The 25,145-nt window shown below is 45.1% G+C and overlaps 1 protein-coding gene across 1 annotated transcript in view; it reads right to left on the reverse strand.

Moving 5' to 3' along the window:
- Positions 1 to 4,506: 4,506 nt before the first annotated feature.
- The window catches only part of THSD7A (thrombospondin type 1 domain containing 7A), a 326,513-nt gene continuing 305,874 nt past the window's right edge, over positions 4,507 to 25,145 (reverse strand). The window contains 7 exon segments of the mRNA XM_043968023.1: positions 4,507 to 10,162; positions 11,473 to 11,560; positions 15,634 to 15,844; positions 16,274 to 16,356; positions 19,649 to 19,744; positions 21,124 to 21,297; positions 24,489 to 24,663. Coding sequence (XP_043823958.1) covers positions 10,078 to 10,162; positions 11,473 to 11,560; positions 15,634 to 15,844; positions 16,274 to 16,356; positions 19,649 to 19,744; positions 21,124 to 21,297; positions 24,489 to 24,663 — 912 coding nt within the window. The 3' untranslated portion in view covers positions 4,507 to 10,077.

The raw sequence follows: 25,145 nt of genomic DNA on the forward strand, positions 1-25,145 counted from the left end.
CAAAGAAGGCACAGAGCAGAATTTCAGTTGCTCAAAAGAAATGTGAGATGCACACACTTAGAGCTATCTCTAGTATGATTGTTCATATGGATTATTTGTGCCCAATCTATAGTGGAGTCTTCCCAGCTCATACTGGACTAATCATCCACAGTCAGACCCTCTTCACCTTGTCTCTGACATAGTGATGTCATTTTGGTCTTCTTCAAGCATATTGAACAACAACCATTAAGTGCTTACCACATGTCATGCAGTGTGAGGTACAGGAATGCAAAAAGAAGGCATAAAACATAGTCCCTGTCCTCAAGGAACTTGTGTTCTAATGGGGGTGGGGTGGGGAGACAATGTGATTGAATAGGGTTTTGAATGTCAAGCAGAGAATTTTGTATTTGATCCTGGAAGTGATAGAGAGCTACTGGTGTTTATTGAATTGGGTTGGGGGATGACATGGTCAGCCCTGAAACTTAGGAAAATCACCTGGATAGCTAAGTGGAGAAGGGACTATAGGGGAAGACAATGTGCGACCAGGAGACCCACCAGCAGCTGTTACAAAAGTCCAGGTATAGGACAATGAGGACTTGCACCAGGGTGGGGACAGTGGCAGAGGAGAGAAGGGGGCATTTTTGAGAGACATAAGAAGGTAAAATCGACATGCTTTGGTGATACATTGGATGGGGGGGGGTCAGGGAGAGTGAGAAATTAAGGATGACACCTAGGTTTCAAGCCTGAGTGACTTAGAGAAGGGTGGTGCCCTGGATGGTGATAGAGAAGTTAAGAAGGGGAGAGAGTTTGAAGGGAGAAATAATGTATTCAGTTTTGGAGTTTTAGACATCAACAGAACATCCCATTTGAGATAGCCAATGGGCGGCTGGAGAGGTAGAACTATAGGTAAGTAGAGAGGTTAGGTCTAGATAAATAGATCTGAGACTGATTAGCACAAAGGTGATAATTGAATGTGGGATCTGATACAATCACCTGTGGGGGGAGAACAGAAGAGCTTGTAGGACACAGCCCTATTTTGGATACCCATAGTTAGCAGGAATAATCCACATCAGGAAACAGCAAAGGAGACTGAGAAGAAGTTCAGAGGAGAAATGGGAGAGAGACGTGTCCCGATAACTTGGGGAGTATAGAGGAAGAGGAGGCGGTTGACAGTGTCAAAGGCTGCAGGTATGCATTTTGTTTCCAATTCTTTCATATTACAAAAATGCAGCTATAAATATTTTGGTCTATATGAAGACTTTCTTCTTATCAGCGGCTTGGTTTCCTTGGGGTATACACTCAAATATGGACTCTATGGTCCCAAGAGTAGGGGCATTTTAGTCACTATTTATATACTTCCAAATTGATTTCCAAAGCGGTTGTACCAATTCGTGTTTTCTCTCTCCAGGAAGATGTCAGCTCCATGAGGGCAGGGCCTTTATCTCCTGTCCACTTTGTATCTCTAGTGTCCAGCACAGGGCCTAGTACAGAGCAAACGTTTAGTAATATTTGTTTTTGAAATGAAGCGTCTAATTCAGTTTTGGAAGCTGCAGTTCTCGGCATTGGACACAAGGTGGCGCAGAGGCACCGCTTATTGCCCGCTTGGAGGGACTATGCTGAAAGACTAGTGAGTGATTAATGAAAGGGCCGCTAGGTAGCGCCATAGTGAATAGGGAGCTGCCTGCAATCAGGAAGCCTCATGCTCCTGAGTTCAAATCTGACCTCAGCAGTTACTGTTTGTCCGCACTTCGGTCCCTTCTCTACTGCGCTGCCAAGTGACCGTATCATGCCTCCCCTTGGTTCCCCATCACCCCTAGGATCAAGTGTAAAACCCAAAGCCCTCCCTACCCTTGCTTCCTCCCAGGATTCCCTTGGTCCCTTCCCCAGGCTCTAAGACCAGTGACCTTGACCTTGCTGTTGCTCTCACTGAACTCCGCGTTTCTCGAATCCAAGCCTTTCCATCGTCCGCCGCCCGCGGGAAGTGTCCCGTCTCACCTTCATCTGCCGGCTTCGTTCCGGACGCGGACGGACTCCTGCCTTTCACTCTTCTCCCGCACGTCAACGGGAGCCTGGGCATCCCCATTTGTCCCTGGCTCATACACAATTCTTTGCAGGTTGGCTCTTCTCTCCTCCACAGGATTGTGAGCTCTCTGAGGGCGGGGATCCTCTCTGCTTTTCTTCATATCCTCACTACTCAGCTTGTTCTTCTGGCCCAGAGGGCAGAGCTGCCAGCCAGGGTCTGGGGCTACGCGGGGCACATCTGAGCTCCATCTGAGGAAACATTTGGAGCAATGAGAGTTGGCACAAAGTGGCAAAGCCTTTCTGGGGAGCTTGTAGAAAACCCCTCACAAGAGCAAACTTTGCTCCTTCAGGCAGAGGCGAGATGGGCACTTGGTAGCTTTGTTGCAAGTTCCATTTCCTTTTTCTTTCTTTTCTTTTTTTTTTTGGTGAGGCATTTGGGGGTTAAGTGACTTGCCCAGAGTCACACAGCTAGTAAATATCAAGTGTCTGAGGCCGGATTTGAACTCAGGTCCTCCTGAATACAGGGCCGGCACTTTATCCACTGGGCTACCTAGCTGCCCCCAGGCTCCATTTCCAAAGGCACAGACTCTGTGCCTTCCTATTGGTCATGCCCAGTGTCAGTAATGCCCTCCATCCTTACCTTGGCCTCCGAGTCTCTCTCTTCCTTAGGAGGCAGCTCAGTCTCCATCTTCTCCATGGTGCTTTTCCGGATTCCCCCATTAGCTGGTTCCCTCCCTTCCTAACTGCCTGGCACTGACCCTCCTTTGAGTAGATCTACATTTGTTAATTTTATGTGTTTTCTGTGTTATTATTTCCTTCATCCAAATGCAAGCTTCTTTCTTTCTTTCTTTCTTTCTTTCTTTCTTTCTTTCTTTCTTTCTTTCTTTCTTTCTTTCTTTCTTTCTTTCTTTCTTTCTTTCTTTCTTCTTTCTTTCTCTCTCTCTCTCTCTCTCTCTCTCTCTCTCTCTCTCTCTCTCTCTCTCCCTCCCTCCCTTCCTTCCTTCCTTTTTTGTTTGCTCCTGTGTCTTAATTGGCAATTAACAAATCCTTGTTGATTGATTGCTTGAGTTGGCCATGTCAATGTCAGCCCTTGTGATAAGTTGGTCTGCAGATCCTCTGAGGGTGCTCCTGTGCTCTGGTATCCAGTGATTCTGTGAAGACTCTCTCCTCGGGCTCACAGTCTTATACTTCCTCCTTCCCTGTCCCAGGGTCCTCTCTTGGAGGATATCAGCATGCCCACCTTTAGCTCGTAGGTGGGATCACCTTTCTAGACCAAGTACAAAGGGAGGGAGTAGTGGAGAGGAGAGCAGGTTCCCAACATCCCCCTGCAGTGAGGATTGGGGGAGGTCTCCACCACCTCCCCACAGAGGAGAAGGCTGAAATCATTCAGATGACTTACTGGAAAAGATGCTTTTCTGTGTCTGTTGGGTACGAGGCTATTACCACTGTCCCAAAGCTGAAGCTACTCCTGTCACCAGCCTCCAAAGAAAATTTAGGCTGGGGCTTTGAGGCTGCCCAAGAGGGTCAAATGCTGTGAATCTGTCCTGAGAACACTGCCCTAGTGTCTGAGCCACTTTCAAGAGAGGACTTATCCTCAAAGTACTTTCCAGGGATCTCCTAAGTCAGGTCACCTGCAGGTAATGATTGCAGCACAGCTTTGGTGGGATGGGGTGGGGTGGGGTGGGGCAGTCTGAGCAGTGGAGAGAATTGGACATGATGGGAGTCTTGAGGACCCCAGTTAATCTTGATTTCTAGCTGTGACCATTGACAAGTCATTTAACATTCCTCAGGATTATTTGCCCTGTCTGTTGTGGTACAGTGGAAGGGAGTATGGAGGACCTCAGTTCAAATCCTGCTTAGAGATAAAGTCCCTAACTTCCCTGAGCTTCAGTTTCCAAATCTGTAAAATGGGATGAGAATACAGTAGCTGTGCCCCTACCTCCAGGCTTGCTGTGAAGCCTGTGCAGACCTGAAAGCCTTTGATGATGTCAGTCACTAACCCTATCCTGCCCGTAGGCACAGTACTAAGTCAAGATCATGTGGACGTGAAGGGCACAGAGAAGAAGGTAGCAAGCTGAGGGCAGGGGTGGTGGGGCGGGGGTCCTCTTTCACATGGGAGAGTTGCTGTTTAGAGAGGAAATGCTTAGGGAGGGGGCACAAGGGGTCCAGAGGCCTGTGTATAGAAACAAAGATCTGACCCCTAAATCACACTGTTGAATGTGCCGTTTTGGGGGCTCAGGGCCCCTGGAAGGGAGACTTATTATGTGAGGCTCATGGAGTTAGTCAGTCCATGCTGCCCCTTTACTGGGAGATTGGCTGCCAGGAATGGGGGGCACCTGCTGAGCTGGCTGGCCACATCTTTTTCACCTTTGAAAGTGGAGTCTAGAGGAAGAAGGCAGAGACCATGGCAGTGCCAGGGCCTGGGGTCTTGACCATGGGTTTCCCCTTGGACTCCTCCCAACGTCCAGGAATGAAACATGGACACAGAGATCATTTTAATGAAAATGGTTTTCGTGTTTCTATTTGTCAACAAATACAGTTATTTACAAATTACCCATATGAAAATGTAAAAATGCCTCTTACATCTTCACATGCCTTCTGTATACCTGAATAAAGCTTAGTGACAAGACACGCTGATCAATCCGCAGCCACGGGACAGAAATGTTTTGTGCATTAAAAAAGAAATAGACACAATATAAAAAAAGAGAATGAGATCACACAATTTACAAATCAACGTTGACAGGAAGTCTTAGACAGCTGCCTCCATCTACAAAATAAATATTCAAGTAAATTTAATTAGGCAACATGAGGTCTTCGGGATTACGATTTACAGAGATTTCAGCTTTTTTCTTTTTTTTGGATCAAGGCCTATTTTACATGGGAATTGACACAGATCCAGTGGGTCACTTCCGATAACAGAGGGGGTCACAGAAGGGGGAGATAAGGGTCACATGATTTCTTAGTTACAGTATTTTAATAAAGCAGTGACTGCAGGCTCAGCAGAAAAGGAGGCTGAGAAACAGGTTTTGGAAAGGAGTGACAACATACACTGTGGAAAAGGCAGATGAGTCATTTTCTGAGAGGGGTTTGTTTGTTGGTGGCCGGCATCCCCAGCCCCCCTCTCTTGAGGATCAACCATCTTGGGCTCAGGACCTAGAGAAGGGCAGGCACCCAAGGCGCAGCTGTGCATTTCTAGCGTGGTCTCCTATGGGGTGGGCCGTGATGCATCCTCTGACTTCACAGGGTGTTGCTATGTTCATGTGCAGCTTCCCTGGAGAGAGAACTAGATGACACATGACTGAGACATTCTAGAGGCCAGACTCTCTCCTAACCACCTTGGGCTCATTGTCCTTTCCAGAGGAATTCAGGTGCCTGTACTCCTGGTTGTATAGTGCATGGTACCTCTTGTGGTAATTGAGTTATCTTTGATAACATGGTAGAGAGTGATGATGGAAGAAATTATGACCAAGATAGGATAGAAGCATGGATACAGTCATTCTGACATGACACACCAATTCTCTCTCCCTACCCTCCCTCTTTCCATCTGTCTGTCTTTTCCCTTCCCTCCGATCCTCCACCTTGGTCACATTCTCTTTCTTGCCATCCTTGTTTGAAGCTCATTGGGAAAATGTATACAGATCTGCAGATACTGAGCTAGAAGGAAATGCACAGGCCATTCAGTCCAATGCTCTAATTTACAGAAGAAGAAACTGAGTCTCAGGAAAAAAATGACTTGACCAAAGTCATTTGGGTAGTCAGCAGTAGAGGCGGGACTAGAACCCAGGTTCTGTTTGTTCTGGTGAAAGGTGCAAGGTACAAATTGGAAAATGGGCATGCGGGTTATCTCAGAACCATGGCCTGATCCAACTGGGTGGTGATTTAGGTGGCCTAGAAGTGGGAGAGAAGGAAGTAGGGGGAGAAAAGGGCAGAGTTGTAAAAGAACTAAGGACAGAGGGAAGAATGGCCAAAATGGAACCCCTGGATCTTGGTTCTTGCCTAGTCTCCCCTGTTGGGACCTAGAGAAACTGATCCCAAGTTATCTCAAAGAGACCCCTCTGCCCAAGGGATGAGGGACAAAATGGAGCATGGTGATCTTACTCCCGTACTTCCACAACACATGTAGCATTGAAAAATGAACAGTATTGGGGTTCTGGGGAAAAGTTCCCATTTTAATGGTCAACATTGATGTGAACCTAAAGTCCCAATGACTTCTACATCTCAGGAGGCAAAGGCAAAATACTGATGTTTCACTTATGGAATGAAACCCATGTTGAATTGGCCTCAGGGGCCTTAGAATGTTGGGGGAGGAGCCTGGCTCTTCTAAACTGCCAACCATCACCCCAGATGAGTTATTGATGAACAAATTAATGGATCCCCTAGTACCACTTTGCCCCTCCTTCTAGAGAGCTTGTATTGAAACCATTCAACAAGTCCATAGAATGTTCTGCCAAGGTTTAGTTTTTAAATAATACAAAAATCTCCTTCCTGTATCTGTCCAGTGGCTGTCTGTCAAGGTCCTGGGGGCCCTCCAGCAGGGTTCCCCTTCCCATTCCTCCTTTCCTCCTTCTCCTAAATCACTAAAGGGGGGAACCAGGAGGCGGTTTCAGATGAAACATCAGTGGAGTGCTTAACGAATGAATTCGGGTCCCAAACAGAGCAAGGATCTAAATAAGAATCTAGTAAACGTCCACTTATCCAGGATCCAGCCAAGCCAAACTCTGGCTCGTCCCACTCTGCTAAGAAATAGCCAAATGGCAGTTCCCAGGTGTCAACAAGAGTTAAGGTTAGAGTTACATTGTAAAAACCAGAAACTCTTCCCAGGATCATCAGCCCAAACTCACGCTCAACCCCAGCCACAGACAAGGGGAATTCACCTTTCTTCACACAAGTACTGTGTATTTTTAATGGCATCTTAGACTTTCTATGGTGTATTCAGGTTTATAATGTCATCAGATTCTCAACACAGTTTGGTGGTGGGATCTCCCTAAGGCTCTGTATCATTTTAAAAGCCTTCTGAGTTACCAAAGAAGGCTCATGGATCATCTAGGCAACCTCGGTGCCAGTGATGTTTCTGTTAGTGGTCCTGCATACATATGCTATTGGTCCAAAGAGAGGGCACACCTCTGCAGTGATGATTTTTTCAAAGGAGAAAAAAAGCTATAGACAGACATTTAAAAATATAAAAATATATAAAAATTTATAAGCCATATCCAGTTTTATCAAAGCCAGAGTTTTGGGAAAAAATAAAGCTTATATCTGGACCAATATTTATAAACATGCGAGCAGAAATTATTAAATAAATTAAATAAATTTGTGAACAAAAACTGCCAATTTTTTGCAACAGGAAGTGGTAAGAGTGGCATGTTCAGATCCAAATCACATAACCTAACTTCCCAAGCCCCCTTCATAGATACTAATCAATCACCCACAGTAATCTGCCAGGCAGAGAGTCAGAGGAGTTATGGCATAATAGATAGTATTGGACTTGTAGACTAGAAGACCTGGGATCCAGTTCTGCCTCAGAGTCTTACTAGCTGTGTGACCCTGGGCAAGTGCCTTTTCCTCCTGGAGCCTCAGTTTTCTTATCAGTAAAATGGAGATAATGACAGTGCTTACTTCGCAGGATTGTTGTGAGGCTCAAATGAGTTGAGTGCCCTGCAGACTTTGAAGGTGCTATATAAATGACAGTTAGTGTTATTATTATTGTTATTAGAGTGTTCATTTAACCAGAACTCATATTGCCCTTGGTGTAGTCTGGATAAATGAATTTTTTTCTTTTGTTTGTTTTTTGTACTGCCAGGGTCAAATCTGAAGATCATTCTAGAAGTTTCCTGAGAGTACACTTTCATGATAACAGCCCTGGGGTAACAACAGCACTTTATTTAGTTATTTTTACTTGCCTTTCTGATAAATAAAGCTGGTAAGTGGATTTCTGTTTTTATCTTTTTTCTCTCTTCAAAGAAATGAAATCCATCTGCCCTGAAAAATCAGCCATATAATGGCTGACAGAAAATAAAATCGGTATTTAACATGTTCTATTGATGACCTTTGCTGACATAAATAAAGATACTTTACCGGGGAGCACAGGGGAAGATGTACCTTGTGGGGCATCAAAGCTTATCCTCAGTCTTTGTCAAGTACTCTAAATGTACACTAGGGGGAGCTAGATTCTAGGAAGAAAGGACAATGCCACTCTGAAACGTGGATGGTTGGTTTTCTTCAGGATGGAATGGTTGGCTTGTTGTTCATAAAGACCTGAATGTTCAGCTGAAGTTGCCTGATCCATGTTTTTAGTGGTCTTGTTTCATTAGTGCCCCTCTCGGGCACTGCCCACCTCCCCCCAGCCTAGAGATGGTCAGTCCTACCAAGCTCTGCATTTGTGTATTACCCAGTCACTTGTGAATCCTGTGGGGAGAGTGTGATGATGGATGGGGGAATAATGACTTGTTGCTTAGGAAGGCAAACACTGACGGAGCACATTGTAGAAGAGGGTGGTAGGGTAGGGGCGAGAATAAAAGGAACATGATCGTGCACTCAGGGAGGTCAGCCAAGAAAAGCCCACTCATGGGGCTAATTACCGAGGTCCTGAACAGAGTGAAGATGCAACATCTGCTTTTGTGTGAGTGTTATCTGAGTCACTAGGATGAAAGCATCCCTTGAATGGGACCAGTGGAGAAGATGAAAGGTGAGACGTGGGGACCTCCAGCAGCCAAATATTGGAGAAGAGAAACTGAAGAATGAAAATCACCAAGTAATTCAAAATTCTTTTAGTTCAGAAAATGATGAAATGTTCCTTCAGATTCACGGCTTACTCCAAATGAAAAGGGCTGCCACTTTTTCTTTTCTTTTTCTTTTTTTTTAAACAAAGATAACAATATAAAAAATCTAGTCTTAAAGAGCCTTCAACATACAATTAATTAGAAACCAGCCAAAGGGAACTCCATCTTCATAGGTGAGCTGGGGAAACTCGACATCGAAATCCCCATGTTCTTCATTATTCGGTGGTCACCGGGATGAGGCCGTTCTCTGAGGACTGGAGTAAGGTGTGCTTGCTCTACTTTGTGGCTGCCCTGAAGGAGGTCGACTCTCTTCAGGGTGCATTAGCTCCCTGGCTAATGTCTCTATGGTGCTCCTAGCTCCCGGCACCATCATCCCTTAGGAAAGGAGGCCGTTTTTACAGAGCCTCATCCAGTGCATATCATGCTGCACTAATATAGTGCAAAAATGTGCCTTCCAGAGAGAGAGAGAGAGAGAGAGAGAGAGAGAGAGAGAGAGAGAGAGAGAGAGAGAGAGAGAGAGAGATTGAGAGATTGAGAGAGAAGATGCAGGCAGTAAGTTGAGGAGTTGGCAAAAGTAGAAACCTATTGTGTCAACTGAAGGGAATCCATTTTCCAGAAATGAGCCACTCAAAAAACCCCTAACTTTGAAGACGCCGTCCTTCCAGATACCTGCATGTGCATGGCCGGCTGGCACACACATGGGAGAACAAGATTGAAGTCTTCAAATTGAGTCTTTGCTTCCTGGAATGAGGGCTAACAAAGGCTGCTCCCAGCTGCCAAGTTGTTTGGCTTTCTCAGTAGGTCGTTCCACTCTCTTTAGAGTTTGCACTTTGCCAGCATTAAGTGGCTTATTCGAAAGGATATAATCTGACAGTAATAGTATGATTCAACAGAGTTGCTATACAGGTTATTATGCTCAAATATAGCATGTGGGAGAGTGCTTGGTAGAAACTCTTCATGCTAACAGGTTACAATGGGTTGGTTAACATTGAAGGTCAAGCTTGGCATCAGGTGCTATCCTGACAACAGGACCCGGGTGGCAGCTCTTGCAGAAAAGATGACAGAAATTGCTCAGAATCAGCTTTCTTCAATAAGTCCATCTGCCAGAATTATCCATGCTGACAGTTTGGTTGGAAGCACTAGCATGGGAGCATCCCCCTCGGCATGGGGAAGTCCACTCTTCTGCTCTAGGTCAAAATGCATGTTTGGCCACACAAGGTGAGCACTCTCAGGACCTCTGGACACCTATTTTAAAGGCAGGAGGCAGAAGCTGGTCATTGCCAATCGCAACGAAACCTCACATATCTGCATCGCCATCATAAGCCAAGGTCAAAGGTTTCAGACGGTTGTTCTGCCTTCTCTGGGGTTTCTTTGGCTTTTTACTGTAACAAGGCAGAAAAAGGAAAACATTTTAGGAGAGATATGATCAGCTAATTACAATGTTCAGAAGTTTAGGGGACAAGCAGTGCTTCCCAATACAACAGCCCGCCTACTACATACAGCTACTTGCTGAAACAGAACCTTTAGCCTTGCTAAACTGATATCGTTCCCTACTGATGGGGAGACCAGGCTCCTCTGGTTTCTTCCACAAACTCTCCCCCCGTGAGCCCTTACACATTCATAGAAGTGGCTGGAGCAGGGCTGGATGACTCTGAAATCAGATTCTTCCTTCCCATATGATTTAAAGCCAATAACTCAATTCCAAACTCTTCACCAATTCCAAAGGATGGAATTCTGGTTGCATACTGAGTTTGGCAAGATCATGGGATCTTAGGATTTAGGATCCAAAAGCATTTGGTCCAAACTCTTCATTTTACACATGGAGAAACAGAGACTTGGAGAAGAGAAGTGAGTTGGTCAGTGTGACAGAGATAGTAAGTGGAATAGCCAGAATTGGAATTTAGGTTTTTTGACTATCTGTAAGGAAAAATTTGATGCAAAGAAAAATTCCCTGTTGGAGTGATCCGCAAAGAGAACAGGTTTCCTCAGGAGGTGGTAGGTCCTCTTTTCCTAAGCAAAGGTTGGTGGACCTCTTGTTGGGAATGTTGTAGAGAGGTCTCCTGTTGGACTCTGGATTGGAGACCCCTTTCAACTCTAAGATTCTGTGATTGTTGGCTCTGCATCTTGCACACATTTCCAGTTCTATAGTTGAAGAGAGACTTTGAATTCACTGCCTCCTTAACCCAGTAGAGGAATGCAGTAACAGCATTTAGGAGATAGTTTAGCGAACAGATCAAACCAGGGAAACCTGGCTTCAAATTCTGCCTCTAACCCTTAGCTTTGTGCCCATGGGCAGGTCATTTAAACTCTCTGATCACCAGTTTCCTTATCTGTAAAATTGGGTTAATAATCCCCACCTCCTATTGCTGTTGTGGGGCCCTTGCAAATGTTTAAATGCCACATGAATCTTCACTGCCTTGGTTATGATTATCCCAGGTCATGAAAAGCTGACACGCAAACCTTCCACATGAGTAAAGGATGATTGGGCATGTATGTAGGCGCTACAACCATGAACATTTTCATTTGGACTCATGGCCACTGCCAAAGAAGCATTAAATAATTGACTGAGTAATGTTGAGTAGAGTGGGTCTGTCTTCCGGCCAATTTTAAAATGCTCCCTCCTGTGCTCCCCCCAACACAAAATAGAAAGATTTCTCTATTTGCTGAGATGGCAGGAGATTCGGACACTCACCAGGCTAGATAGACCATAGACACAACAAAGATGAGTAAGACAAAAGCCCCAGCTGCCACGCCGTACACCCAGGTCTTCAGTCGCCCGCCTAGAGGAAGGGATGTTAGTTATTAGTTTCCATTAGTCTTGGTACACAACAGTCTTGAGCTGGACTCAGGAGGGGCCAGCAATTTTTGTAACTATAAAGGAATTGTCATCAGGGCACAGGTAAGGGTTAATGTGGAGTCACTATCATGAAATTAGAGGGAGGGAACCTCATCAGGGAAAACCTGGTGTCCCCACCCTTAGGCTTGGGTCTCAAGCAGAAATGTCCAAGGTACTGATGTTCCTTCTCAGGTATGAGTCAATGATGATGTTTTACTACCTCTGAGAAAGGCTATTGAACCCTCTCAGGGTCAGCGAGCCATTGAGGGGAAGAAAGGAAAAACCACACAATCTCTAGAAAACTTTCTAGTCTGGACCATGTACCAGGCATGCCAAGTGCCATGTTAACCATGGGTACTCTGTCTTCTAAATCCCTGAATGATTTTTCGTGTCAAGAAGAGATCCTGACATCCGCAGAGCCTGTCAGATGTAAGCCTGCTTTGAGTGGCAGCTAACCTTCCTATCATCATTTAAAAAGTGTCCTAAGTTTGCTTGGTTTCCATCTTTGCTAACCAAGTACTTTCCTACTGCCTTCTGCCAATGGAACTTGTGATATTTCCTGCAATGACAAGACAGAGAAGGAGAAGATTACTTTCCCAGCATTTTCTTATTTCATGACACTGGGCATGGCAGGAAGTTGAATTTCTTCTTGGTGGTATCAACCTTTTCCCTCGAGTCTCTGAATTTTGTCTTATAAATACATTCTACATGAGAACCAGGCACCATTTATGGAACTCTGTACTTTGGTGTAGTGAGTTATAGGAAAAGTGAGTCCTAAGGGTGGGTGGGAAGGGGACTGTCATGTGGAAGAGGGTTTAAGCACATTCTGCCAAAGGGTGGATACAATAGCAAAGAAATTGCAACAACTTAATCTCAATTTCTAACAATGAGAGCAATCCCAAAGTGGAGTGCACTGACTGGAGAGGTTGGGGAGGGGGGCAACCCCTCCCTAGAGAGCTTCAAGTGGAGGCTGGATAGTCCCTTGTTGGGGATGTTATAATGAGTGTGCCTTCCAGGTACAGGTTTGACTAGAATGAACTCTGAAGTCTCTTCCAACTCTTAAATTCTGTGCTTGCTAATGGAGGAGCTTTCTAGAGATCAAAGAAAGGAAGGTCAAGGATGAATTGGACAGTCAAATTCTGTTGGGGTGCATTTTGGAGAGAAGCGCCACATCACAATTTAAAAAGCACATGGGATTGATGGATCTTCAAAAGTCTGTTCCTTTATTTTTGATTATGTATCTGATGTCTCACACCTGACTTCATATAGTGGGTTCACTCAAAGATGGATGGATTGAGCGGATGGTGTTTTCTAAAAACTTCTCTTGAGGTGGTCTTTTTATGTTAGTGCTGCTTCATTTTAGTGGATTAGCAAGCATTTCCTCCATCTATGAATGACTCTCATTTCTTTTGCACATTCACTCTCAGTGTTCCTAAGAATACGCAGAGACATAAACTAAAATAATGGGCCGGTTGAATTCCAATCATGTGGAGTGATTGAAAAGATGTCCTACCAACAAGAACTGTCTTAAAATGGAATAGGAAGCCACAAGAGTGGGTAGGTCCCCACACACGGGTGGTGCCCAAGGAGAGGCTTGATGGTCTCTGTGCAGGGATATGGGAATGGGGATTATTTTTGGAGTAAGCGGTTGTAGCAGAAGGCCTCTGAGGTTGGTCCCTTTCAGATCTACAATATGGTGATTCACTAAAACATGTGATCACTCATAAAGAAACTTTTCTGGTACCACACAGGGCAATCTTTCTTTTCTTTTCTTTTCTTTTCTTTTCTTTTCTTTTCTTTTCTTTTCTTTTCTTTTCTTTTCTTTTCTTTTCTTTTCTTTTCTTTTCTTTTCTTTTTTTTTGAGAGGCAATGGGGGTTAAGTGACTTGCCCAGGGTCACACATCTAGTGTGTTAAGTGTCTGAGGCTGGCTTTGAACTCAGGTCCTCCTGAATCCAGAGTCAGTACTCTATCCACTGTGCCACCTAGCTGCCCCAGGGCAATCTCTTTCTAACCAGTAATACGTCACTTCATCTGAACTCATAAGAAGAGCCTTGAAATTCAGGTGTGCCTTGGGAAGTTCCTAACTTGGAGTCATCATTATCATGAGTGTTTGATGTGTTCAGGGGTAACTACTTATTGATTGATGACCATATGCCTGGGTTTGGGATTTTCGAGCTGAGTTTATTTGCCAGACATGTCAAATGTCAGCTCTACATTTCTTTACAAGGCTTTATAGATTTCTTCTTCCTGTCTACAATTTAAAAATGCCAGTGAGGGATGTATATGTCTTAAGCAGGCTTACCCACCAACAATGTATTAGGTATTTGGGTGGGATCCAAGTCCAGTAAGAGAGAGCTGGGGAGGGAAGAGGGAAGCAGCTTTGGATATCATTTGCCATTATGTGATGCTGTCCACATTCACTTGTAAGAAAAATTATTTGAGCTTGGGGCAAAAAATTGTCATCTTGTTGGCTAACTTCTATGCTATCGCTCTCCCTTGGCAGATGTAATCACTGGTCTTTCCAAGAGATCAAAGTTGTATCATGTCATTTTTCAGAAGCCTTGCCATTCTTCCCATACTTCAGAATCACTTCAGATAAAACAAATCTCAAATTGAAAGTAATGGAGAATACGAATACTCTCTTCTCTGTTTTGTGGTGAATTTCCCCTTTTTGATTCTAGGTCCAGAAAATAAATCCCCAGTGAGTGATCCGGGGTTTCTTAAGATTAAGCAGGTAGTCAGTTTTCCCAAGGACATCACATTTCCAGTTTAGAAGTTAATCAAGGCTCACATTAATTTTTTTCAGTTATACCTTAGCCTCAAAATACATAAAAAATATTTAAGTGGAATCCAAAAGAAATTGGAGGACATTTTGATGGAATGTCAAAACAAGTAGTTCTCAGTGTGTCAACATTTTTTCTCTCTCTCATCCTGGCACCTCTTCTGGGAAGTTACAGAGGGCTCCTGGAATTATATTTTCTATTAGGGGCATGCTGACTAAACTTCCTGTCCAATGCCTCCACCAGGACCCTTGTCCTGGGACCCTAAGGGTGTGCCTAATTCTAGTGCTATCTCTGTGCTCAAACATACTTGGTGGGAGTAGGGGGGCTAGAAGGAGAAGAGGGAGCACAGTTTGATTTAGTCACAAGGCCCTCACCTGAACAGTTGGCAGAGCTAGGTAGGGAATGTCTTCTGGCCAGTCTTAATAGTAGATTAGAATACTCCTGGACCCTTGGGCTGGGAGATGCTCAAGTTGCCCACACTTCTGGTAAGTACTGGGGATCAACATGGGTTGTAGGAATAGGAGGGTATAATACAAAGGAGTCATCATGAATGAGGGTTCAGGGATGGAAGCATCTTCTGGCTCTGACGTTGGCCCTGGGACAGCATGTTTTGAGTTCCCAATTATTGTACATTTGTTCACTGAGTAAAACAGCCTAATAGTTTGCTATGGATTTCCTTGCCAATCAGTATTTCTTCTTCTGCATATTTGATTGGGAATTTCTTCTGTTAATAGCTTGACATGAAAAATTATAGGGCAAAGAGCAAGGCCTAACAGAAAAATCTTTCTGGACCTCTCAAGTAGAAAATCCCTGTTTGGAAAGGTATAAAAGAGTTCTTAGTAAGATCCACAATGATGAAAATTAGCTGTAGTATATAAAATGATGACTACCTCTTAGGAGGTCCCCAGTCCTAAGGAAGCCCTCTGTGTATGTTCTGCCTGTTTCTGTGTCAACATCTGTCTCTTTGTCTATTTCTCTGTCTCTATGTCCGTGTATATCTTGTCTGTCTGTCTCTCTCTGTCTCTGTCTCTTTCATCAGATAACTTAACATTGGAAGGGACCTGCAAGATCATTTTGTCTGACTTCCTCAGATCATAGATGAAGAGACTGTGATGTGATTTGCCTGAGGTCCCATAGGCAGTAACTGGGGAAATGGGATTGCAATCTAGGCCCTCAGAAGCCCCATCCAGGGCTCCGTAGGCAGAGCCTGCTGCCAGTGCCTTATCACTTCACCTGGCCCAAATGGTTGCAGAAACCAGGTCCGTCCCCGTCCTGATGGGTTACCAGAGGGCTGTGTGGGGTGCACGGCTCGGCTCGTTTTCACATCTCCATTTTTGTCCTCGATGGTGGGGATGACCACCACAGGAATGAGGGTGCATTGCTCCAGTGTCCCATCAGAGGACATCACTTCTGTGTAGCCTTCTTCACAACCACAAGTTCGAGTCTGCAGGAGAACAGTGAGCTTTACACTGTGCATGCACAGATGGGAAGGAATGCAAATGAGAGCTCAGTGGGGAGAGACCCCGGTCTGCTCTTCATGCAATATCAATCCTTCCTGGGTCAGAGCTGACTGCAAAGATGCATGCTGGTTTAGTGCTGAGACAACGGACAGGTTAGTGACTGGATTCCTGCCTAGAGTCAATCCAGTAGAATGTGTCCATTTGGACAGTCTCAGAGAACTGGAGATGGCATAAGGAACAATGAAAAGAGCATTCTGCAAACACGGTCTGGATGTGTTCATGCCTCAGGCTAGCCATTAAAATAGAAAGATCCAGGGTAGAGGGAACATGCTCTAATGGGGGTGTGGAAAGAAGAGGTGGAGGCAAGGCACAGGATGGGGTTGGCTTGCCTGGTTCCAGGGGAGGTCACCTACCTCACTACAGTAGGAATGGGGTTGACTGCAGGGTGGGTTACATGACCTGTCAGCATCAGGCTGGCGCATCACCAGGCAGCCCCCTGTAGGACACAAAATCAGGTGGTGACACAGAAGCTCATACCCAGAGCTAGCGATGGCTACAGGCTTGAGAGTGGTTGTTCACCACTGATTGAGGCTGAGCTAACCCTGCTGGGATGATCTTCAGTCTCAGGACCCCTCATACTCAGGGGAGGCAGAGAAGGAGACTTAGACCTGAAGTATCGAGCTAGGGTCTGCTCCACAGCTGCTGTCACTTGAGGGATCTTCTGAGGACAGACTGTGGACGAGGCAGTGTCTGAACTTGTACATATGAGACTCATCTAGTCATAAAATAGCCACAATGTCTCCGGTTGTTCAAAGGTTTGGGGTCTTTGGTGTTATTTTCCTCTTGAAAATGCTTTCAGTTACTACCTACTTATCTAGCTACACACTGTTTTTCAGCAATAGAATGCAAGCTTCTTAAAAGTAGGGAACTTTTTTTTTCTTTTTTCTTTTTGTGTTCCTAGCTCCTAGTTCAGTGCCTTTTTTTGGGTCAATGAGGGTTAAGTGACTTGTCCAGGGTCACACAGCCAGTAAGTGTCAAGTGTCTGAGGCCAGATTTGAACTCAGGTCCTCCTGAATCCAGGGCCGGTGCTTTATCCACTTTGCTACCTAGATGCCCCCGTTCAGTGCCTTCTTTGAGTGTCCTGGGCACTTAATCAGCTGAACTATCCTGGATTGAATCTCACTGACAGGGATCCACCCTGGATTCATGCAAATGACAGGCTACCCACAGCACAAGACAGGGATACCCCTAAGTGGTCTTTTTCAGCTTATTTAGGCATGGAAATAAGCAGGGCAAGCAAGATTCCATGGAGAGGGGCAGGAGCATAAGTAGGAAAACCAGAGAGATAAGGGAGGATCAGTGACTTGGAGAGCCTCGAGAGCTTCAGGCTTGCCCTTATTTTGTCTAACCCAGAATGCTCTTCCTGTGGTCCCTGGGGACACCCTTTCAGGGTTCTGACCAGGTGGAGTTTGTGATGAGAACAGATGTCACCAAGTAATTACACTGATGAGGTGGATATGCTAAAGAGTCTTCTCCCTGGGATGTCTGGATTTTAGCACTGAGATGTTGGAAAAAAGAATTCCATCTGTCTTTTCTCCTCCCCTCTCTCCCCATAGTTACCAATAGGACCTTCTCTCTGAGACTACCTTCCTTTTAATCTGTATGTAACTAGTTTTCTTTTTCCATATTATTTTCTCCATTCAATTATGAGCTCCTTGAGGGAAGAGATTGTTTTTGCCTTTTTTTGTAACCTCAGTGCTTAGCACAGAACCTGGCAAACAGTAACCACTTCATAAAAGCTTATTGACTGATTGTGGATAAGGCCAATATTGTCCAGTTGCTTTGAAGGCTGGTTCTGAATCCTTCCTCCTGGCAGCCTCAAAGCCCAAGTTCTCATGGTGATGAATTGTGTCATGGTCAGTCACCATTAGGCAGTTGAGGATAGAGATTTCTATCTAAATATTCATTAGGGTTTTTAAGCCTAAACACAAAATAAAAACAATACCTCCAAGGGCTTACATGAATCACCATCCAGAAAAAAACTAGGACTAGGGGTTAGAAGCCTTCTGTTTTTCCACTGGCCACATAAAATACAGTCCCTCCTAAAAGATGGAGGAAGAAGTTGGCTAAACATCGATGCCCAAGCCACCCAGAGAGAGCTCCAGTGGGGCAGGGACCCAGCCCAGCTGGAAATCATTCAGCTCTTATGCCCGGGTCCCCATGGGTTATTTCTGCTGATGTGAGCATGGACCATTTTGTTACAGAGAACTCTTCTGGGGAACCCTGCCAGCTGCAAATCATTTCCTGACTCCATTTTGAGGGAGGTGTTGACTAGATTATGCCTTCTACTGGCCTGATATCACTGGGCTGTGGGTGGATACTGATGAAGTCAAATGATGAATGAGCAGGTGTGGAGAACCATCACCAATCACCATTCTTTTTATACATGTGCATTATAAAGTACAAAACTAACCAATCATCATACTATCAGGACAGCATAAAAGACATGGCAGGCCAGTTTAGTTCATGATCCTCTCACAAAGCAGAAGGGGAAGCCCTCATTCCCACAGGATCTCAGTCATGCATCTGTCTATATTTGGGATTCCATCCTTCACCATGATTAGGGCTAGGCCCACAGGGAGAACCAGTCCACAGGATATGGGTCCACTTTTTGAAAAAAATGACCTTGGCAGCAAGAGCATGGGCTGTGAGATCCCACCTCTTCTGCTCTAGAGATTTAAAATAAGACATGGAACTATTTCTTCTCTGAGGCTCTGGTGCTTGTCCATGGTGAGGGGATAGTAATTGCCCCTCCATTGCTATGATTCTCTGGTGCATTGGGGGCAATCCTTCAGTAGGTGCCTGGCATCCCAAATAAGTCAGGGATTTGCTGGAAGACACATAACCTTTCCTCCCTTCACCCTGATGCCCCTCACTTCCCATGGAAAACTTTTATCTGCCCAAAAGGAAACCTGGCAAACTATGCTTATGACCTCCAGAAAGGAAGCATGTTTTCATCTGGCAGAGGGGACTATTGGGACCAACAGAGAAGTAGCATACCATTGGCTGGGATGCAGATTCTTGTCAACCAGAATCCTAGAGTGCTGGGGAGTCTGCAGAGCTCTGGCCTAGGGGTCCCAGATGGGGCAAACTCTTCACTGGTATGTCCTGAATTTCTAGGGGAAAGAACGTTCCCTGAGCATTATCTCCACTAAACTCTCCCATTTTATTTTTTTCTGAATATTTTTCTGGAATGTGTAGGAGATAAAAGTACAACCTAGAGCCAGGAAGACCTAGAGTTTTCAGGCCCTTGCCATATTATTGTGGTCAAGTCTCTTAACTTTTCTGAACTTCAGTCAACTCTGAAGCTATAAAAGGGAGGAGGCAGCTGCCACTTGCAGCAGTGGAGTCAGGAGCTCCCTACACCAATGAAATCACAGGTCCAGGACCAAAGTTCTGTAAACTTGAGCAAATGGAATACCACTTTCCAAAAAATAACTTTTAATTAATTAAATAAGTAAACCTCAGCTGGGCATATGGGGAAGAATTATCAACCAAACCAGGGAGAACAGAATAATGAAGCTGAGGAAGGAAGTGATGTGCTACCCAAAGGGCTGGGAATCTGTGGGTACTCATGCTTAGCTCATGCTTTGCTTGGACAGTCAGACCTATGGGCTTCCTTCCTGATGTGTTGGTTGGGCCTGGTCCATGCTTTCCATGGGGGAATAGGGCAGCCTGTGACCTGTGAGCCTGCTTTGTAGTGGAACAAAAGGAAGCGAGAGGTTCACCTGTCACATTTAGGCCATCCGATCTTTGACACCAGACTGTCCGAGAAGATCCCTTCCATGCACTGACCATCCACTTGTATTCATAGCATTGACCATCTGTTTGGACAGAATCAAGTAGTCAGTAGCAATCAACAAGAATTTGTTAGTCACTTGCTACATGGCAGGCTCTGTGTTAGGTTAGGGGGATACAGAGACAATAGGAACAAAGTCCCTGTCCTCCAGAAGCATATACTCACCTGGGGTGATACATATGTATACAGATAAGAAGATGCATTTTAAAGCATTTCCTATGTGTCTGGCACTGGGCTAAGTACTGAGCATCCCCACGCTGAAACAACTACCAACACCACCACCACCAACAGAGTCCCTGACCTCAAGATGGTTACATTCTACTGGGATGTGACAACATAGAAACACACACTCACACATCAATCAATCAATCACCAGACATTCATTAAATGCCACCTGATACCTGGAAGGCATTGTGTTAAGTGCTGGGAATAAAAAGAAAGGAATTCAACTATCCTTATATCCAAGAAATTTACACCATATCTATTCTAGTAGAATGAATGCTGGCAGAAATACCCCACTCTTAGGTATGGGCAAATCCTATCATATAGTCTCCTGATGCTCTCTTTCCGTCTTCTTTTTCTGTGTTGGTGGTTACTGCTTTCTCCCTTCTGCTCCAGGACTAGCCTAAAAAGCTGTCTCAGACTCCTTAATGTTGGGGGATTTCACATTCGGTTGCAGGAGTCCTTGCCCTAAGTCCCCTCTGGTGAAAAAGACCTGACCCCAGCTGGGCTTACTCCTTTCTGTCTCCTTGGGATTGCTCACCTAGGAGCTGCTCCATGAAGAAGGGGCACATTCTTCCCTTCCCCCTCAAGGTGTGTTGTCAAAGTCTCTCAGCAGGTATAACCCTCAGGCACAAACCCCTGGCTTGGTTCATGGTTCCTTCCCAGAGCATGGAAACCAACGAGGGAAGCGTGGAGAGTGAGTATGGTCAGAATTAGCAATCTCTGCTGTTCATGCTGGTGATTTTACCCTGCCTGGGCTCTTGATTTTGTACTCTGCATTCAGCTGGTTCTCTGTAGAGAGCTGGGGCATAATTCAGATTTGGAGAGGACTGGGGAAAGTGTCTGGTCCACCATTTTGTTGGTCCTGTGACCCAGACGGTCTGCCTTATGAAATTCTAAACATCCTTTAAAGTCCAAATCCAATGGCGCCCTCTCTGTGATGTTTCTCTTATGCACCCCATTGACACCTTGTGCTTTGGATCTCCTCTCTCCTGCAGGACTGGAGTGATCTTAAGACAGTCACCAGGTGGTGCTCTGGGTCTATGGCTCAACAAACACTCTGGATCTATGGCTTATTCCCCTACGAGACTGTGTACTCCATGAGGGCAGGGACTGTGGCTTATCTAAGTCAGTCGCTGTCATTGAACAAGGGAAAGCTTCTTCCTTAAGGCCAACACTCACCATCACAGGCTTTGGTTTCCAACATTTGTTCTGGACAAAGATGTTGATTATCTAGTTCTTGGATGATCACGGCTCGAGATCGGACCTGGATCCCTCCAAAGCCAAGATCTTCTCCATTAACACACGTTAACTGGCACAGGCTCCAAGCTGACCATTCTTTCAAGTAACAGTCACCTGTCAAAAGACACGTTTACAGAATATAAATAAATATACATATTTACACATGTCTATGGGGGTGGGTGGGAGAGAAACAGAGAGAGACAGAGAGGAGAAAGAGACAAATAGTGTCAAGGAGAGAAACAGAAAGAGAGAAACAAGGAGAGAAACAGAGAGAGACAGAGAGGAGAAAGAGACAAATAGTGTCAAGAAGAGAAACAGAAAGAGAGAAACAAGGAGAGAAACAGAGAGATAGAGACAAAGAGGAAGAGAGAGGCAGACAGAGAGAATATAGTGTACCTCCTCATTCATCTTTTGATTGCTTCCCTTCCCAATTTAGGGAATAATTTTTTTAATTCATTTTTTTTGTCAGGGCAATGAGGGTTAAGTGACTTGCCCAAAGTCAGACAAGTAGTAAGTGTCAAGTGTCTGAAGCCGGATTTGAACTCAGGTCCTCCTGAATCCAGGGTTGGTGCTTTATCCAGCTGCCCCATGGAATAATTTTCAAGTGAATTATTGATGTAAAATATTTACATTTTTATGGCTTGTAAAGCACTGGAATAAGAGAGAAAGGAATAACAGGCAACACCATAATCATCACCACCTACTTACCAAAGCAAAAGCAGACTGAAGGCCTACATTACTGCAATTGTCCAATGTAACCAAAAGCAGGCCACGCTGGTTGGAGTCTATAAAATGGACACTATCCAAGACTGGAATAAAAATCCACCAGGTATGACACCCACATAAACTCAATGGAATCGCTGACGTGTTGTACAAAGGGGTGAGCTACATGGATTGATTTATAGAATCAAGGGGATTATGCCAGCAGGCCAGACTTAGGTCACTGGCATCAGAAACTATTTGAGTGCCAAGCCCAGCACCTTCTCTACTATGTGTCATGTTGCCTCTTAAGTAATCAAAAGAAGGAATCTTTTGGGCTTTGGTAAAGTGGTTTGTGGAGTTCAGGAGGCTCTTTAAGATAGACCCTTTCACCTGATCCTCAGGGCCCTCCCGAGAGAGGGGAGGGCAGCTGTCATTTCCCTTGATTTACATATGAAGAAAGTGAATGTGAAGGAAATTATTTCCCCAGACACTCCCCCATGGTAACGACTTCGCTGCACCTTCCCCATCACCATTCTAAATTAAGTTCATTAAGCCTAGGGCTCTGTGCAAAGTAGACACTTAACTCGGGTCCATGGTTGTTGTTCAGTTGTGCTGACTCTCTGTGACCCCATTTGGTCATGTCCTTTTCCAGTTCATTTTACAGAAGAGGAGACTGAGGCAAACAGGTTTAAGTGACTTGCCCAGGGTCACACCGCTAAGAAGTGTCTGAGGCTGGATTTGAACTTAGGAAGATGAGCCTCCCCTCCAGGCCTGGCATTCTATCCAGGGCACCACAGGGGCTATGGTCCTGTATCAGATTGTCAGCATGCGGTGTTAGGTTAGGTACAATCCAAAGGAAAATGAACAGGCCCAGCCCCATACCATGAGCCAACCACACCAGCTTGAGTCGTAGGAAAGCAGGGCCTCCTATCTTGTGCTGATATAGCAGGAATGGGGGTGGACACTACACCCCAGGAGAAGTCACACAGAAATTGGAAGACTATCTCTCCAGCTTCACGTACTGAAGAGCCCAGCTTAGAAGGCTGTTTGAGTGCTGGCAGACTCAGCGGTTGGTCATGTGAAGTTATCACTTTGCCCTATTGATTCGTCTGAAGTCAGACAGGTAGGGGGGTTGGGATGGGTGGGGAGGGGCTACTATATCCTCTTCTAGTCTCTAAAAGTCCCTCATGTCTATTGCTTGATTAGCCCACACAGGAGCTTATGCTAGGGACAAAATGAGGAGGTCTTAATATTGAGGGCTGTGATTTCATTTAGAAATCATAGTATTATAGATTTAGAGACACAAGGGACTTATATGCTTTCTAATCCAACATGTTTGTTTTACAGACGAGGAAACTGAGGCTTAGGGATATTTAATGACTTGGTGTCAGTATAGGTCATAAATATCAGAGGCAAGATTTAAACCCATGTCCTTTGGCTCCAGAACGAGTGCTCTTTCTTCTGCACTGTGTTGCTTCAAATTTGTGTTCTCTCAAGGCTTGAAGGGTACTGTTGAGTGCAGGATGGCCCAGGAAGTTGTGTCTACAGGATTATGTTGTTTACAATACCCTAAGAAATAGTGCTCATGTGTGAATTGATCCACACTCACACACACATGTGGATTCTCCCTTTCCACTGGTGGCCACCTTTCTTCTAATGTCTCCTTGGGATGTGGGTTGATCCAGGCTTCTTGGAGGATGTGCCCGCAAGCCCAAGCTCTGGGTAGTTTTACCCAGCTGGAAGGAGTTGAGGAGTGGGCAAATGGTAGCCTGTGTCTGCTTCCTGAAGACCTTCCCAGCTACATGTGTGCCTCTTACTTTCATTACTTCAGTTAGGGGCACATTGATGATTCGTGTCCCCTTGTCCTATATGAAGATGAGACTGTGTCCTGTTGCCTGTTGATGAAAGGATGTCCTGTGCTGCCTTACCTGCAGAACAGGCTGAACACTTTGGAACATGGCCAAGCTGGGAATTTATCTTTCTTGACTATGCTTACATCTTACAAGGGTTTCTTCTTCTTCTGCCCCCTCCCCCAGTAAAGGGGAGATGGTATGGAGAAGAAAGAAATATTTGATAATCAACAATTAAAATGCATTAAAAACAAAAGCAAAAGAGTGACACCAAGCCATGGTGTGTTACTGATCAAGAAGACCATGTGAAGGCAGATGTGGACGTGGTCTCTGGAAGTCTTCACTGGGTCTGGAGAACACTGCACAGAATAATGGACTCTAGTGCATGGCTCTCATGTCATGGCTCAGGAAAAAAGGAGCAGCATTATGGGTTTTTTTTGGTGGGGCAATGGGGGTTAAGTGATTTGCCCAGAGTCACTCAGCTAGTAAGTGTCAAGTGTCTGAGGTCGGATTTGAACTCAGGTCCTCCTGAATCCAGGGCCGGTGCTTTATCCACTGCGCCACCTAGCTGCCCCCAAGGAACAGCATTATGAATAAAAAAGACAAGCCTATTTCAAATTGGAAAAATAGATGTTAAGCTAATTCCTGACATACCAGGTTTCTCATCCATAAAATGAGGCCATTGCAACAGGTGGTCTCTGAGGCCAGTCCTAGCTCCTAAAGCCCATGTATCTACCATCTTGTCCTTGTTACCTGGGCAAGGCTGTGTGCAGGTTTCCTCAAGCACCATCTTCTTATTTCCATCCACAACGGGGTCTATTTCTGCACAAAATTCCTCATCCACAGCCTTGCCGAGATCCTCTGCTGATCCATCGCTCACCACACAAGACACATTTCTGGTTTTTGTTCCTTCTCCACAGTGAGCATCCTAGAAAACAGGAAGAAAGAAGAAATGAGGAGAAATAGGGGGAAAACCCAACTTTCCTTACTGATCCTCTGGTCCTAAGTCATCTCCTTCTTTCGGATTCTGAGCAATGGACAGAGAGAATGACCAACTATGTTTAGTTCAGCACCAGGGAGAGCACCCATACTAAGTCCTTATTTTCCTAACAAACACTTGGAAGTTAATTTTCCTTCGAATGATTCTCCAAACCCTTGAATAACCGCAGCACAAGAGGAGTTGGGCATAAGGGCTAAGTAAGTGGTTGGTCTATGGCCAAAGCCTTAAAGTAATCGGGTAATAGGGTTATAGATGAAAGGGAAACTCAGAGGCCACCCAGTCCAAACCCCTCATTTTACAGAAGAGGAAACTGAAGCCCAGAGAGGCAAAATCTGACCCAAGGTGGTATGGGTAGTGAGAGACAGAGACAGGATTTGAACTCAAGTCCTGTGACTCTAAAGGCAGCTCCC

The sequence above is a fragment of the Dromiciops gliroides genome, chromosome 5 (assembly GCF_019393635.1).
Source record: "Dromiciops gliroides isolate mDroGli1 chromosome 5, mDroGli1.pri, whole genome shotgun sequence".
In the NCBI taxonomy this organism is placed as follows: Eukaryota; Metazoa; Chordata; class Mammalia; order Microbiotheria; family Microbiotheriidae; genus Dromiciops; species Dromiciops gliroides.